We start from the raw sequence: 13702 nt of genomic DNA on the forward strand, positions 1-13702 counted from the left end.
TATATATACACATATATATCCTTGAATCTTCAGAGATATGTGTAATAGGTAAGACAATAAATGTTCATATATTTCCCATAGAACCCCCTCTTCAACTATCTGAAACAATCATAATCCTAAAATGCCCTGAGGCAGGCCCCCATGTAAAACAGACACTTCCATTATAAGGACAACTCTGTGTAAACCGTTGTCAGTGATCACACTTCAGTGTTTCACCTACAAATAAAAGATAAATCTATTTTGAATAAACATAAAGCATACATAAACAACAACCAGAAAGACTACTGACTGTACTGGGACACAGCAGATTCAAAACAGCCTGAAGTCAGGTGAAAAACTGATCGGCTACAATTAAACTAAAATATTTTCAAAAACTATGAGCTTTAAAATCTCTAAGCTAGCGTCATCCTTTGTTTTGTTGTTCTCCATCTATCTATCCATCCATCCATCCATCTATCAAATGCCAGTAAGGGAATTTCCAAAATCAAAAAGTTTTTGAGCTAGCAGCTTGCAGCAAAGTGTGTAGTAACGTTCCAACGACAATGTTTTAGCCACTGGATGCTCGTGTTAAAAGAACATAAATCACCTATTAAATGGATCAGTGGCAGTGTTTGTGTGTGGTTTCACGCTGTAACCAGCCACACAACTTTTTTTTGTACGAGTGACAGTCACAGTATGCAAAAGAATATTACGAAAGGCATTGGAGAGGTAAATTGTAAGATAAAGCACAAAGAAAACAAAATTCACCATGGCTGTCACACTTCAAACACTGAGTCTTTAAAAAAAAAGTTCAACTTTTCGTCTCCCATCTTTTTATTCTCTGCTTTTCTTTCAGTGTTTCTTTTTTCTTCTCCATAACTGCATTGTTTGAGGTCTTTAACCTATGTTTATCATTTTTATATTAATATTTGTGTTTATTTATTAAATTTTCAATGTTTTCTGTTGATCCCCAGTGTTTCATTTCGCATAAGTACTTTTCCCAAGACTGTTTTCGGCTCATCGGTCTAGCCCCGCCCACTTACACCTGCTCCTTGTATTCATTAGGCTCAGCTGTCACCACTCACCTCATCTTCCGCTCACTATTTATTTCTATCAGTCTTTACTGCTCATCATTCAGACATTATGGTATTAGGCCCTGTCTGGTTCTCTTTTGTGTTCCATCTGTTATTGTGTATTTTGTTGCCATGCCTTTTACTTTTTTTTTAAACAGACATTTAACTTGCCATCAATTCTTCATGCCAGTTAGCATCTTTGGTCATACCACAACTAAACCATGACACTAGTATTATACAAAAAAAATTTTAAACCAAAGTATGACTCATATCATGAGTAATCAATGGGTCATTAAACTCTGACACACGAACTGTTAATTTTATTTTTAGACTGACATGAAATGTAGTGTATGAGTTGGGAAATATTGGCAAAAAAATTATCATGAGCAATTGTAGCTTTTAGCGGATAACAATACGATGATTATTAGATGACAATTGCACTTGCATTTAGCCAGTGTGGCCTTGGTTTGCCTTTTCTGGCTTTCCTCGTACTCCAGTGTCTGTATTTTAGGTGATTAAATACGTTTGCAGGGTTATGGTTAAAATTAGTTTCTCTGGGCTTACATGTGCCTGAGTGTGTCACACATATGTCATCACATGGCACTAACTGTAGTAATTGCAAAGTGGCAAATATTAATTGTTGACTGTTTTTCTGATGATTAATTGCACATGATAAAACACCAGTTTGAGCTACACAACTGAACTGGGTTTTAATAAGAAAAAAATTAATCTTTTTAATAATTATTTTTCTTTTATATTTGGCTGAGGAAAACCAAATAAGACTAATCCATAATAATTATATATTATTGATACTACAGGTGTTGTTTTGAATTAACATGTTCTTTAAAATGTTCTTTTGAACTTTAGCAGAAGTAACTGATAAATATATTAGTAAGAAACCAAAATGTTCAAGTGAAGTGTACTGTAGGCCTCTAAAAGTTTTTAAAAAATTCACCTAACAACTTTCGCAAACCACGAACGATGCCTGCGGGTCACATAAACAAAAAAATATGTCCGAACATCAACAGCTGGGCAGCTAAAGGGCGCAGTTCAGAGATGCAACTGAAGCCCCCTTCTCACACAGAAAACAAAACAGAGAGTGACTGTCACTACTGTCTGTAGATTAAATGAGGATATGAAACTGAAATGAAAATAAGATGAGGAACTGGAGTCACATATGCAGCACATGCCCTAAAACGGCCCACGCACACTCACCTCTGATCGATCATGGGTCGTGCTGTCATGCAGCACATGCCGTAACATCATCCCTTCGGTTTTCATAGAAAAGTCCAAGCTTTGTTGACAAAGTTCGACAGCAGCTTGCTTGATCTATCCATTTAGCCTTTTTTAAATGTTCTCAAGGAAAATACAAAACATTACCAAGACAGTTCCTCTTCCACCTTTTCTTCGCCTGAGACAAGTGTCTACGTCACGGAAGGTCTGTCCATATGGCAAACAGATGAGGCTGTGTTTACACACACCTGATGCTCGTTCACACTACTGTTCATCCACTGAACCAAGCCTTTGTGCTTGTCTAAGTGTGTGTTTGTGTACATATGGGCACCTGACTCTGTTTACATGAAGAAAATTAATCCTAGCGCTGACACGTCTAACACAAACTCAAGATGAAAGAAAAAAAACATTGCTGAGCCACTGGACGTCTGTCAGTCATCATTACTACTCTACATACTGACTGATGACCTTTGACCTTGCTGACAGCTATCTCACAGCCAAGTGTTTTTACTGAGTGTGGCTCTCATAAGGCCGTGTGCACTCTGTAACCTGATGTGGACTGGTCCCATTCTGAAATATGCACCTAACCTGTCCACACTCAAGAGCAGCTGAAAGTCAAACAGCTACTTTGCATTTTCACACATTATTCTGTTTTTAATGCTCACTTCACTTAAGCATCTAGTTGTTACTTCATATTTAGTCTCATAACAAAGATGTAGCACCGCTCTGTCTAAAGTTTTAAAACAGGACACAGTTGTTTGCAAGTTTTTAAAAATCAAATATATATTTCTTTATTAGAGACAATGTATTATGCTTTCATATGCACTGATCAGTCCTAATATTTTGACAATTGTGCATAGGTAAAAAAGTAAAACTCATTGGACTGCAGGTGGAAATTCCACACATCAATTTGCTGTCAGTGACTTGACCTCAACTTTACTCAGAATCCGAGTTATGTGCAGGAAAATTCTTTACACAACAGCCTGACTCACCAATTATCAGTCCAAGAATCTTGGTTATTAAACACGGTAATTTCAGACGAAAATGCCTGTGATTATGTAAATTCATCAAGCCAGAACCACAGCCTTTGTGTCTTGTAGTCAAAGCTGAAAGTGGTCTAACAAGATACTAAAGTTGTGGTGTCATCGTCGAGGTAGTATAGCACTGAGTTGTCAATAGTTGGCTAAAAAGTGTTTTTGCGTTGACTTGGCCCACCCCGGCTTCAGCCTGCCTGGCCTTTCTCTACCCCGGCCCTGGTTGTGTTTGCACTGAGCAGAGTGTCACCTCGATGAGGGCAGGATCATAATATTAAAAACATACGAATCTTACTTTCTTTTATTTGCAACACAACAATAATGGACTATCAAACTCAAAGGAAAAGTACCGAAGGCGTACAGTACTGGACCATCCAGAAGTATGATGTTTAAGATGGGAGAGCAGGACAATAGAGAATGGTAAGCTAATGGTAGCTCGTTGTTTAGTTAAACTTGTGTGGAATTTAAAAAAAAACATTAGTGGCTACAAATGATTCACGTAAAGTTACTCTCATATGTGTGACATAACTTCAGCATCTCAAATACATCTCAAGGGAGCGCCACTCTTGCAGAACACATCAGCACCGAATATTCAGTTCTAAAAACCCCACCAGTGACAGATAATTACTAAACTGGACCAAAATGTTCTCTAGTAGATGAAATCATAAATATGGGGGCAGCTGCCGAGGTGGGTACTAAGCAGGTTGAGGCAGGTTTGATGTGGGCAGGAGTCATAATTTGTGTGAAGGTATCAAAACAAATTTCTGTAACAGTGTACATATATGAAAAATTTACACTCCAATTTATCACATTTTTGTCTGGTTTATGTTAAACCCCGCTTAAGATTAATTATGTATTATAAAGTCAAGTGAGGTACAAAAACCACAAAGATATTTTATAACTTCCCATTAAAATGCATCTTATAGGAAGTCATTTAAAAATATTCATCTAGAAAGAAATGGAATACTTACTCGTTTGTCATTGATCGGTTTTAAAAATCTGCTTATTAAAGGTGTAGGACAATAAACTACATCATAGTATTTTTAGGTTTGGTGCTTTAAATTCACCGCACAAAATGAGAGAAATAATTGTACGCTTTGTTTACTTGGATCGTTACACTCTAGAGTTTCTATTTCTGGTTCTCAGTGTCTAAGCTGCCATAAAAGTGTTTCATAAACACTACTGTTGTTGCCCCAGGTGATGTTGCAGGATAAATTTCTTGGAAAAATGAAAGAAAACAGATCAGGATGAACATGTACACAGATTTAAGAAACACAGAAGCACACTCGCGTGCTCGTCATTTCCAAGTAGGCTTGATCATTTGACCTTTGTTGTTCTCAGAGAAGAGTGGCAGATCTGATGACAAGAGGTCAAGCAGCGAGGTCAGGGTTAATGGTCTAATGTCAAACACGTTGCTTATGCAATGAAAGGTGGGGTGCACAGTTGTTGGTCAGCTCACAGAGTTCAGTCCAACGATCGGTGAAGGAAAGTAGGACTAACCAGGTTCAGCGAAAGAGGCAACAAGCAAAACCAGCCAGAAATAAATTATTTTACTAAATTTTGTTGTTTGTTTAGAATCATTAACTTAAATTATTAAATTTGCTTTGCTTCCTTCCAGATTTTTAAAATAGTTTAGATGTTTTATAATAGTCTTTGTCCTTTAATTACTTCCTGTGTTTTAATGTTTTCATATAGTTTTACTTTACCATCTAAGTTTTTCATAGCATTTCTAATTCAGTCCCAAACAGCAACATCTTGTGGCACAGTCCCCCTCCCCACCCCTTCCCCAAAAATAATTATTATTATTTCAACACAGTGCACTAAGACAAAAAATATTAAGAAGCTCAGATTATACTGTTATATACTGATTTTGTTTCTTAGGTCTGGTCAGGGCTTCCTCTAAATACCTTGAAGGCCCTGACAGTTCACTGCAGCTGGAATCACATATATTAACATTGCATCACTGGACAGCAGGACAACAAACTGTTCCATCTGCGCACACACGCACACACATGTACACATGCATACACACACAACTATTTCGCACATGAAAACCGAGTCCAACAAAGGAGTGTAAATGGTCAACAGTGCCTTCGTTATTCCTGTGTTGGCGCCATGCAGGTCCTTTAAGCAAAGTGCTGGAATAAGCAGCCGAGTATTACAGACTGTACAGTTTACAGTCACAGCTTATACATAGCAGCATACCCCAGGGCTGAGGTGTTGTTACTGATACTGGCCCGCCTGCCTGCAGCTTTATAAATGGCAATAAGGGCAACTCCTTCCAGGCTGGCAGATGAAGGCAAACTTTGTGAGTTATGATTTAGCCACCATTCACATGGTTTGTAGCAAACAGAAGAGCTGACTGTACGCCACAAGAAAAGTGGGCAAGCACGTAACTTCATGTCTGTCTGCCTGTAAGCAAAATATCTCATAAACCAGTGGATGTGTTTTAATGAAACTCTAAAACCGTATGTACATCTACAACTTTTTTTCAAGAATAAAYCTGATTTAAAACCTAAAACTCCCATCAGTTTTAAAGATATTAAAGATCTGAGAATCATCTCTAACTCATACTCCAAGCCTTACCAGAACACACAAGATCTTTAAAACTTTCACATTTCATACTGTGGGGGATATGGATTCCTTCAAGGCAAGCTTTTTTTTTTTTTTTACTAAATTTTAAATTTCTACATTAACTGTGAAACATTTAAATCCTATAATGATCTGGGTTTGTGTGAGCCTATAAATATCAGTACTTTCTGTCCAAACACTCTTTTCACACTCATCATCAAATGATTATTAGACAAAATTCATTGAAGCGACTCAATGTCCTTCACGGTGTTGTATGTTTTGTGATGCTTGGATATTGCTATTAATTCTTAAGTTGTTCAGTATGCATGTTTGACATGGTAAATTTGTATTTGTTTTCATTTTATACAAATACTACAAAAAAGATAGAATTTAGATTATAAACACTGAACTGAGAACTTTTAACATAATTTATTAGGTTAATAAATAAGAAAATCGTGCATTAAAACAACGAAAGCGCTCTCTCGCGCTTTTCCGGAGATGCTTGAGCTCGAGCTTTAGTTTACTTCAGTGGTGTTGGTGGTGAAATATAACTTACCCCGCTCTGAAGGTCAGACCGAATTGAGTCGGGCTGAGGTGAAGTGCGTACCCGCGTCTCTGAGCTCAGATACCGGACCCGCTTCAAACTACCGCTGAACAGGAAAACAATCACCAAATGTCGCGGAAACACGCGCGCACAAAAATAAAACAAAGAGATTAGAAGTCTCACTACATGTCCACAGACAGACACGCGGCGCTTTAAACTTCACGCACGTCGTAGACTAAATTTGTTTTCGTTTTTGACCGTCGAGATGTCACAACTCAGCGCGTCTGCGGTCACCTGTGCCACCAATGGCGAGTCGCGAAATGGATTGTGGGTAGTGTAGTTTATCTCGTTTTCAACGAAGTGTCGAATTTAACTCATTACCCTGCTGATTCTGCAAACACACATTTATCCAAAGTAGTAATTATAGCATAAAATAAAAATAACGGTTTTATAGTATTATTATATATCATTTCTTCTCTTCTCATTAACTTTAACCTCTACTTATGTGCTCATTTCTGTGGTCTTTTTTGTGCGTTATGCCCCATTGTCAACCTGTTTGAAATAACTTTAAAAAAATATTGTTTGACCTGCAATATGAGTTCTTGTTTTTGTCAAATATGAAATCCACTCTAGATTTTTAAATATATTTATTTCCAGTGTTTTATCCATCTTATGCTGCCTATCCATAGTCAGGTGGTGGAGGTAATGGGTCCATGAGAGAAATCCAGACATCCCTCTCTACAGAAACACTTCCCATTTCCTCAAGAGAAGATATATAACCCTACCAGCAAGGCAGGGGTAGGCAGTCCACATTTTCAACCCAGAAACAACTATGGCTTCRGACATCGTCTGCAAACCCTCTTAGCATATAGGTCATAGCCTGAATACACCAACAGAACCACATCACCTGTTAAAAGGAGAGAAACGACCCTGTGGTTCACAAACACACCTCTCTCTGAGACTGTGCCTTGAAATACGGTCTGTGCACACCACAAACAGGAATGGAGACATGGGACAGCCAAGTGAAGTCCAGACTGCACCAAGAGCCAACTCTTGTGCCAGGAATGTAGACACAGCTCCTGCTCTGGTGAGCCTTTAAAAGTAACCCACACAGAATGCCTTGGAGAACATGGTCCAGACTGTGTGCACATTTTGAACTCTTGATTACACCTAAAATATGCAGAAATCAAAAAAACAGTGGATTTTTGAATTTGAGTTTATTGCAGTGGGTGTATCATCAATGAAATTGTGACTAAGACAGCTTTTTTTCTTCGAGATTCTACGAGTTATTGAAACATCTACCTGTCCACTGCTTTTTGGTAATTAAATTGCATTACTGCAAGTGTATGTAGCTGTTCCAATGATTTCCTCCTCGAGGATTATCGTGCAAATCAAAAACATTTAAACAATCAAACAGACAAATAAGCCAATGTACATGTTAGCCCTGTCCTCCTCATCAAGCATTTCACCGGAAACATTCTTATATTAAATACCGATATTGACAGCATCCCTGTGGCAGTAAAGTATAAGTTCAAGCCATTTCTAAGTACACAATCAAATAATTAACAAACACTAGAAAACCTGTCCAATAATGTGGAAAATGCATTTAAGTAAATCATCTACTTATCCCCTTTAGTACAGAGAAAAAGTCACAACTCACATCAGTTTAAGTGGCTCAAATTAAATGTGGATCAAGAACTGATTAAAAGAATAAAACAGAAACAGCTTTTAACAATTTAAATTAATCCAACTACAAATTTATAAAACATATTTGAAGGAAAAGAAAATGTAGTCTGGTAATCCATTCTTTCTTGAAGTGCCTGTGACATGCATATCCATGAAATAGAAAAAGTCAAAGAAAATATATTTATATAATTGTGGCGGGGCTCTGTTCTGACTTGGACAAAAATATAGGCCAATGCCGTGACTCACTTCAGAGGGTGCTTATTGTGCTCGTCTTCATGTGAAAAAAGAGGGTGAAGCTGTACAGCATATTTAGCCATTTTAGCAACAGTTTACATTGAAACAATCCCCTTTGACATCACTTCCTGTTTCTTCACATGCAAATWTCTCAACAACTGTTCATCTCAGCGGCGTGAAATGTTTTTACAATGTTATCAATGTTATCTTTCCAAAAAAATACATGAATATTTATTATAAAAAACTGATGTCACAGGCACTTTAAGCTTGGTCTTTAAACCARTGATTTATGCAGGTTCAGACAGAATGCGTTTTGAGCATCAGGTTTACATGTAAAGTCTTTTGATGCTGAAAATACATTCGGTGTGAACTCAGCATTATATAAGTAAAATCAGCCAGTAGGGCTGTTAAATTTTAGATATGTTGCTTCTTTTGTTTGTTTGTTTGTATCTGGAATATCCACATAAACTTTGTATTTAGTCAGTGCTTGCCTTTTTGAACAAATTACAAATAAAATGTAAATGTGCAAACAAAGGGTTTCTGAATGTGTTCAATATTTTTTCTTGTGTCATAAGCTTTCATGAGCCTGGGGCTTCCTTTGCCATTAAAAAAAAAAAAATCACAGACATTCTTATGTTTAGGGTAAAGAGGGGTACTGGGGATGCCACCAGTCCATTAGCTTCACACTGTGAACAGGATCCAGAACAACCTGTGTCCCGCCTTGATCGCCTCCTCTCCTTTTCCTCTGCTGAAGTGGCGAGTCCTGAAACACGAGACGGACACGGTGGTGACGCATGTCTGTGCTCACATTGATWGTGAACTATAATAGACAGAGAAAAAAGGGTGGATTAGAGGAAGGTTACACAMCTATTCTTTGATAATGAGATAAGAAAATATATCTATTTTTTTTTTAAAGGAATGATTCCTGAAAAAACAAATGTAAACTAATCAATAAAAACAGAAATATCAGTTTTATTTACTTTAACAGTAAGTGGGAATAGCACTTCACTTAGCTCAGCTRTACTATAAGATCTACTCATTTAAAGGATGTTTAGATTGATAAAAAAGAAACTGCTTGCCAGAGCCAGAGTCATGCCCATGACTACAGGGGTGAAGATGTAGTTGAGTGTGGTGACTTGAAGCACGTAGCAGTCAGAGTCTGGGTTTATGTGAACATCTTCATACTGTTTGGGTGAACGTAAGGACTTGGCACAACCATTTTTATTATGTCCCTGCTTCAATGAAGTGAAAACCCAATCAACATGTGAACAACACAGCAGCTAAGATGATATAAAACTCAGCTGATTTACATTTTAAAAAGGAAGTTACCTGCTTTATAAATTTAAAGTTGAACTCCCACAAGTTTTCTGGGCGAGTCCCTGACAGCTTTTTGATCCAGAAGAGTAAACACTGCAACAAGAAATAACAAAAATGTAAACTTTTTTTTAAATAAAAAATAATAATAATAAAACATTTGCATAAAACCTATATTCATATTTACTTAAGTATCTTCTTTTATGAAAACTTTGGGGTCACAAGGCTCTGCGACTTTGTAGGTCAAAAGCTTAAAAAGTTGGGGAACCTCTGTATTAAAGTACCTTAGAGTTAAGCAAAGTGGTCGGTGTAGATTCTGGCAGTGCAGGAATTTTTGACACACGTACACTGAATGGCTCATACAGATGGAAGAGGGAACGAATCACACAGGCCCGAAGGCAGTACATCCTATCTATACAGTCAGGCTGGAGACGAAACGGTAGTTCCACATCAGTCCGGTAGTGCCTTAACACAAAACAAAGAAAGCAGATGGCAGGGTGAAAAAAAGACATTATTCYATTATTTTTTATTACAATTTTAGAGATGAAATACATTGTCTCGATAAATTGTTGTCATCATCATCAACTTTATTTATAAAAAAGAAAAAAAATTGTATAGGTCTTCTGGACGGGTTCTTCTCTAATGAAACGTTTTGTCTCTCCTCCAAGAGACTTCTTCAGTCTGAGAGTTTCAGGCAAACACTTTGCCTGAAACTCTCAGACTGAAGAAGTCTCTTGGAAGAGAGACGAAACGTTTCATTAGAGAAGAACCCGTCCAGAAGACCTATACAATTTTTTTTCTTTTTGATTTTTTACCTGGATTACTGAGATGCATCAGGACATTTATTTATAAAGCACCTCAACACCAGCCATAGCTGAACTAAGTGCTGAACATCAGCAAAAAATAAAAAATAAAAAGAAGATAAAAACAGMTAGAATCACTTAAATTAAATAAAATCAAGTCTCAATTGGGTTGAAGGTCATTGAGTAAAAGTGTGTCTTCAGACGGGTCTTAAAAATGGACAATGCTGTATGTGTGTATATACTGTAGATAGGTAGTTTCAGACACTGRGCAAAGTAAAATACTACTACTACGTTTCCTAAGTTTAACAAAACAAAAGGAATGAAAAGAGCAAATAAATCCAACCAAACTCTGCAATACTGCAGAAGGTRCACAGATTCGTCTGTCAACCTCATACTCCATCCTTTCCTCACTCAAGAACAAAACCCTGAGATACTTGATCTCCTCCACTTCAGACAGAAACTCTCTCCCAATACGGAGAGGGCTATCCATCCTTTACCAACTAAGGACCATGGCCTTAGATTTGGAGGTGCTGATCCTCATTCCAGCCACTTCAATTGTCATTTTACTTCTTGAATGACACCCTGTATTATGTACACTGGAATATGAATGACATATTTTATGTTCCACAGTAATTATTAGAATCTCCTTTTATTAGGCCAAAATCAATTAACAAAATATGGCTATTATGTCAATGAAGCTATTCACTGCACCCAAAACAACAACAACAAAACTAAATTACCTTCTGTAGAGTCTGGTCCAAAATGCTGCAGTGCAAGTGACAGTCCAAGCATTCCTGCAGATCAAAGAAAATCGACACACATCCTCTGGCCGAATGTATGAGGAAAGCACAAGCCAAATGTCCACTGGGTAATCTTCCCCATCACTGCACTCACTGCTTTCTAAAAAAGACAAGCCAAACATACAATAAACTTAAAAAATATTGAATGATTGGTGTTGGCATACAACAAACAATTCGTATAAATCAAATATTGTTGAAAAGGTACCCTTTCGTCTCTTGTTTTTCTTTTTGCGGGCCCCTTTAGTTTCATTTTCTCCTTCGTCTTCTTCCTCRGGGTCTAGGTCATCACTGCTGCCCAGAGTGTCTGCTCTGACCCCTGCCACAGACGATAGGACTTCTTCTACAGCACCCTGAGAGGCTTCCAGGCCGCAAAGTAATTTAACTAAAAATATATATGTTTTGTTTAATAGGCAACAGAAACTTGCTCTCACACAGGACACAGTTACTGTATAACTAAGGTTTACCTTCTTTTTCAATCGCATTTGCTACAGCTTTTTTCACCCTGCCCGACTTCACAATGGCTGGGTCGGCATCAGCATAATCAGCAACAGTGACTTAAAAAAAAGGGAAAATAAATGAGAAATCAAATAAATGCTTGGTTTGACAATTGATTTCGAACTTTCTTGATCTATATTTAATTATGAGAGCGCAAACATTTAAATAAACTGTTAAAAGTGCTGTTCAGAGTTAGTGCTAGCATACCAAGCTAGCCTGTTAGCGAAGCTACTACTACCTGATTCAGAACAAACGTCACCGGCCTTAAACTTCAGCCGTTTTCTGTTCCCTTTCTTGGGCATGTCGAAACCAGTGATATGTGAACTCCTAACGGGGCTGCGAGTCCTGCCATGACTCTATGGCAAGCTGAGGTAAAGAGAAAGATAGAAAAATGGGTGAGAAATTAAAAAATGTTCCGCCGGGGTCTGCAGCCATCATGGAATGACGTCACATGAGCAAACATCGCGAGAGTATGCGGAAAAAACTTCTTCGGCGGTTTAAGTGCAACTTGAAATTAATTTGTTGAAGTGCTGCCACCTTCTGGTTAAAGATGATACCGTGTAGGATTTATCCATTGGTCCAGTTCTGTTCAAATTTCCTTCAAGGACCTTTAACTGTTTCAGTTATTTGTTCATACATACTGTTTCCCAAAGATGCAATTAAATGTAGTGAATTCTTGTAATATTTTTACACAAACATAAGCAGTGTTTATATTTGTGGTTCTAACTATGTCTAATTGAGAAATATTGTAATTTAGAAGAACCATAAGATATTATGGCAAAATCAGCAATTAAARGAGCTCAAATGACTAAATAATTAGAACAAATCTAATAAAAATATGCTGTTTTGTTGCATGATTATGCACAGTCTACGCTTCATTAGCCTACATCATACGTTTGAACAAGCTGATGAGCTGCACATATAGGTTCTAARTTGTAAGTTAATGGGGCTGTTTAACTTTTTTAATGTCTCACAATATACAGTCCTGCTTGTGTTATAGTTTTATCTGCTGCAACACACCTGATTTGAACAAATGGGTAATTAATTACCAGGCTTCTGTTGAACTTGAACAGGTGATTTAATCACTGAATCAGTTTTGTTGGAGCAAAGAAACAAACATTCAGGATAGCAGACCAGGATTAGACACCTCTGCCGAATATAGAGAAAAAAAAACTGCAGCAGGTGACTCATAGTGCTCCTTGATGCCCAAGCAAATTCATTAGAAGTTYCCAAATATCTTCAAATCCCTACTATAATTYTGTGCTTACATCAATTTTGCACAGCAGTTATCATATAATCAACAGTGTACATATAAGAACTCACAGCAGAAACAGCAGCTTGCTGCAGGCTGGGGCACATATCTATCAGAAATAACCTTACAATTCTGCTGAAATATCCAGTGAAAATGTTTAATTAATAGTTTTGGCTTATTGTTATGGAATTTATAATACTGAAGGTGTTTCAAGGTAGCAGCAACCACCAAATGCAAAAAAAAAAGCTACTTGCAGGGTTAAATAATAATTAATCGTTCATAACCTTTCCATGGAATCTTGTTTCAGACCACCTGAACTATTCCTTTAATATTATTCCTGTTTAGAAGCAACCTGTGTATTTTTACCTCCAGCAGGGGACGCTGCAGGCCATGAGAACACCCGCTGACGAGCAGACATCAAACTGGTCCAAATCAATTGATGTGTGGAAAAAATGAACACATTTAAATATTTTTAATGTTTAACTCAGAATAAACCTGTAATTTGTTATAATTACAATTTTATAACAATGTTTTTTTTTTTCATTTAGAAGACACGTGAGCATTATTAAAGTCGTGGATTTTGCAGGTGCACCCTTATGGGGAGTTGCTGTCTTATTTACAGAGCTTGTAGTGACAACTGCATATTCCCTTGTGTGTGTGTGTGTGTGTGTGTGTGTGTGTGTG

General features: G+C 37.3%; 2 protein-coding genes across 2 annotated transcripts in view; both read right to left on the reverse strand.

Annotated features, from left to right (window-relative positions):
• Positions 1–6739, reverse strand: part of tfeb (transcription factor EB) — a 34878-nt gene extending 28139 nt beyond the window's left edge. Inside the window, exon 1 of the mRNA XM_014002081.1 lies at positions 6447–6739. The gene's annotated coding sequence lies outside the window, so the exon portion shown is untranslated. The remainder of the gene's footprint in view (positions 1–6446) is intronic.
• Positions 6740–8921: 2182 nt separating this feature from the next.
• tmem183a (transmembrane protein 183A) lies at positions 8922–12191 on the reverse strand (the record flags this gene model as incomplete). The annotated part of the gene is given in 8 exon segments (XM_014002083.1): positions 8922–9174; positions 9434–9589; positions 9684–9764; positions 9953–10133; positions 11212–11371; positions 11477–11653; positions 11736–11825; positions 12005–12191. Coding segments are annotated over 8 exon segments (1092 nt in total). The 3' UTR covers positions 8922–8991.
• Between the last annotated feature and the right edge of the window lie 1511 nt (positions 12192–13702).

The sequence above is a fragment of the Austrofundulus limnaeus genome, unplaced genomic scaffold (assembly GCF_001266775.1).
Source record: "Austrofundulus limnaeus strain Quisiro unplaced genomic scaffold, Austrofundulus_limnaeus-1.0 Scaffold11, whole genome shotgun sequence".
NCBI classification, from domain to species: domain Eukaryota; kingdom Metazoa; phylum Chordata; class Actinopteri; order Cyprinodontiformes; family Rivulidae; genus Austrofundulus; species Austrofundulus limnaeus.